Below are 2657 nucleotides of genomic sequence, written 5' to 3' on the forward strand. Positions count from 1 at the left end.
GGGGGGGGATAAGTAGATGAAAAATATATTTTTTTAATGAACCATGAAATGGCAATGAAAAATCACACTTCAGAATCTAATATGATGGCGACAAACAATATAAATTGCACTTATTCTGATAGCGGAAAGCTAGAGGTATTTTAAAATGCCAACTATTTAGAAAAGAACACATTAAAATATCAAATAATATTTCAACCCCACACAAAACCAAAGGAATGGCTACTAAAAAAGAACCTGAAAAAATGGAAATGTGTTCACTCAAATTTGTTCACTCAAAAGCTTCTGTACATTTGAATAACTTTACATTCATTATAAGAAACGTAGCTCTTGGTTGGGAAATAGGCTACAGGCTTTCTATGTATACTGTCTATACATTATATATATTGCCCCTGCTCTGTACATTTATAACTTCACAAAATCAAACTTAACCTCACAGCCTTTTCTTTTTTGCCGAAGTATCAAGTGGACGTTACCTATTAGGGCACCTGACCCTTTGGCCGACATGGCAGTAAATCAGAGCAGATTTTCAGTACAAAGTAGGCGTTTATACGCCCCCCTCCATACAATTCAGATCATTTAGGAGGCGGGCTTCCGACCCTGCCTGTCTGGGCCAATCCGGACTGAGATTGATTCATCAACCAAGCAAAAAGACAGAGATCTCGATAAAAATTTATCCTCACTCGAGAATCAAATTAAGGTCTCCAGAATGCAACAGCAGAACGCTTAACTGTTACGCAACATTAATGCCGATCATAGCAGACAGAAACAGCTAGGTAGTTCCTTGCTCAGTTTTGCAAGAATATCCTGGTTTCAGTTCCCTATTTGGTATCTTTTATAACCACTGGTTGCTGGAGGAGTTTTCATTCACACAGTTCCTCTTTTTTTTGTTCTGTTGGAGATGGGCGCTTTTTAGGTAACAAAACCTTTTAAAAAGTAGAGATACAAATTCTACCGTACTCGTTCGGTGCATTGATACACGTTTAGGGGAAAAATGTTTATTAGTGCTGCCTCTCATGTTTGCAGAGCATTCGCTTATCCTCAACCAAAGCAAACACATTTAAATATAAAACGCTCTATTTTCTTTTCGTGCACACCCCTGAGTATGCCATGCACACACAGACGAACACGCTTAACGCACACAACAGTGGAGTGTGGAATGCGCTCCGAAACAATTCTATCATCCAATCTTCAGAATGACTGAAATGTCGTGCACAAACTTCGTGCTCTGTGACTCATGGTGGTATAATATTATTAAGGAATTTCTAGAAACATTTCTATCTCAAAGGCGAAGAATAAACGTTTATTGCCTCGAACTGATCTCAACGCTGTCGTGATCTCGAGTGATCTTATGTTCAGAATGTATCGTAATCATAAAATTTGCCTCCAGTCATATATTTCTTTATTTAAAAAGCTAAATTAATATAAAATATATCGAGTATTATTTTTATAATGTCGGGTAAAATATGTTGCCATCTTCAGCTGCAGGTCAGATCTTAACATATTGTACGGCTCATATATAGGTAAACAAACCCAATGTCAAAACTTGATAAAATAATGTACATGAGCATTCATCAATTATATAATAATGAAAATGATATTATAGAAATCAACATCCACTCTACAATGGTCCAAATTGAAGCAAATAATATAGTCATATAATACAATATGGAAAGACTCGTTGCAACCCACACGTACAGTAAGGGCCATCTTTTTGTTACTTCATGTAGAATAGTGGGCAGTTCATACGGCCTGTAACGTTTCCATAGCAACAGCTTAATATTATACTATAGAAAACGGGGACGTCACTTTCTTAGCGTTGTTTTCTTCCCTTTAAAAAACAAGACAAAAAATATTTTTTTTAAAGACCCCAGGTTTTGTTTCACTCTAGACTTCATTGGGTTTATCTCATACATTATTTGCCTTCAGTATTTGCAACACATCAAATTATAATTATAATAATATACAATTCACGTAATGGAAATTATGGAAGCTCTGAAGGGACCTTCTCAGCGACAAGTCCACATTTTCTATCCATGAGCACAGCCAGGCGATTATTGCCGTCGACATTTGTAAATAATGAACGCACTTGAAACAGAAGACTTCGAAGGCAAAGGGATTATTGAGTAAAATATAAAATATAAGACTAGGAGCATATTTCACTTTGAATGAAGTTAAGTCTCTCTAGCATGAGCACAGCCAAATTATAGTTTTACCTCCAGCGCTATCGAACAGCGTAAAAGCTTAACAACTGAATATCATGTTTGTTTAAAAAGTATATCGGATTAAATATAAACACAAGAATACAGGGTAGTAACCAAAAATAATAAACAGAACAGGTAAATCGGTGTCAAACTTCTAAATAATCGTAACCATGCGGAAAGATTTTTGAAACACAAAGACTTTTGTAGCAGCAGGATGCTGGACACACTCATAGAAACCGGATTCTTGGAACAGAGTAAAACTATCTCTTGCGAAAGTTGTGTTCCGAAACGTTTAGGTTGAGTCTTCCGACCTGCAAAGAAATAATTAACACAGATAAAGAGATTTTCATTTAAAAAACCCACTTTATGCAGATATCATAAAGAAAAGCAAAAAGATAAATAAATCATAACACTATAGGTGAGTCACAAGTAAACAGTTGAAATGAATATTTTTAA

At 35.6% G+C, this 2657-nt stretch overlaps 1 protein-coding gene across 1 annotated transcript in view; it reads right to left on the bottom strand.

Annotated features, from left to right (window-relative positions):
• Positions 1-2657, bottom strand: part of LOC101859204 (tripartite motif-containing protein 45) — a gene marked incomplete in the record, with an annotated part of 49161 nt that continues 46504 nt past the window's right edge. The window contains 1 exon segment of the mRNA XM_013088977.2: positions 1-2512. Within this exon segment, the coding sequence (XP_012944431.1) occupies positions 2494-2512 (19 nt within the window).

The sequence above is a fragment of the Aplysia californica genome, unplaced genomic scaffold (assembly GCF_000002075.1).
Source record: "Aplysia californica isolate F4 #8 unplaced genomic scaffold, AplCal3.0 scaffold00847, whole genome shotgun sequence".
Lineage (NCBI taxonomy): Eukaryota > Metazoa > Mollusca > Gastropoda > Aplysiida > Aplysiidae > Aplysia > Aplysia californica.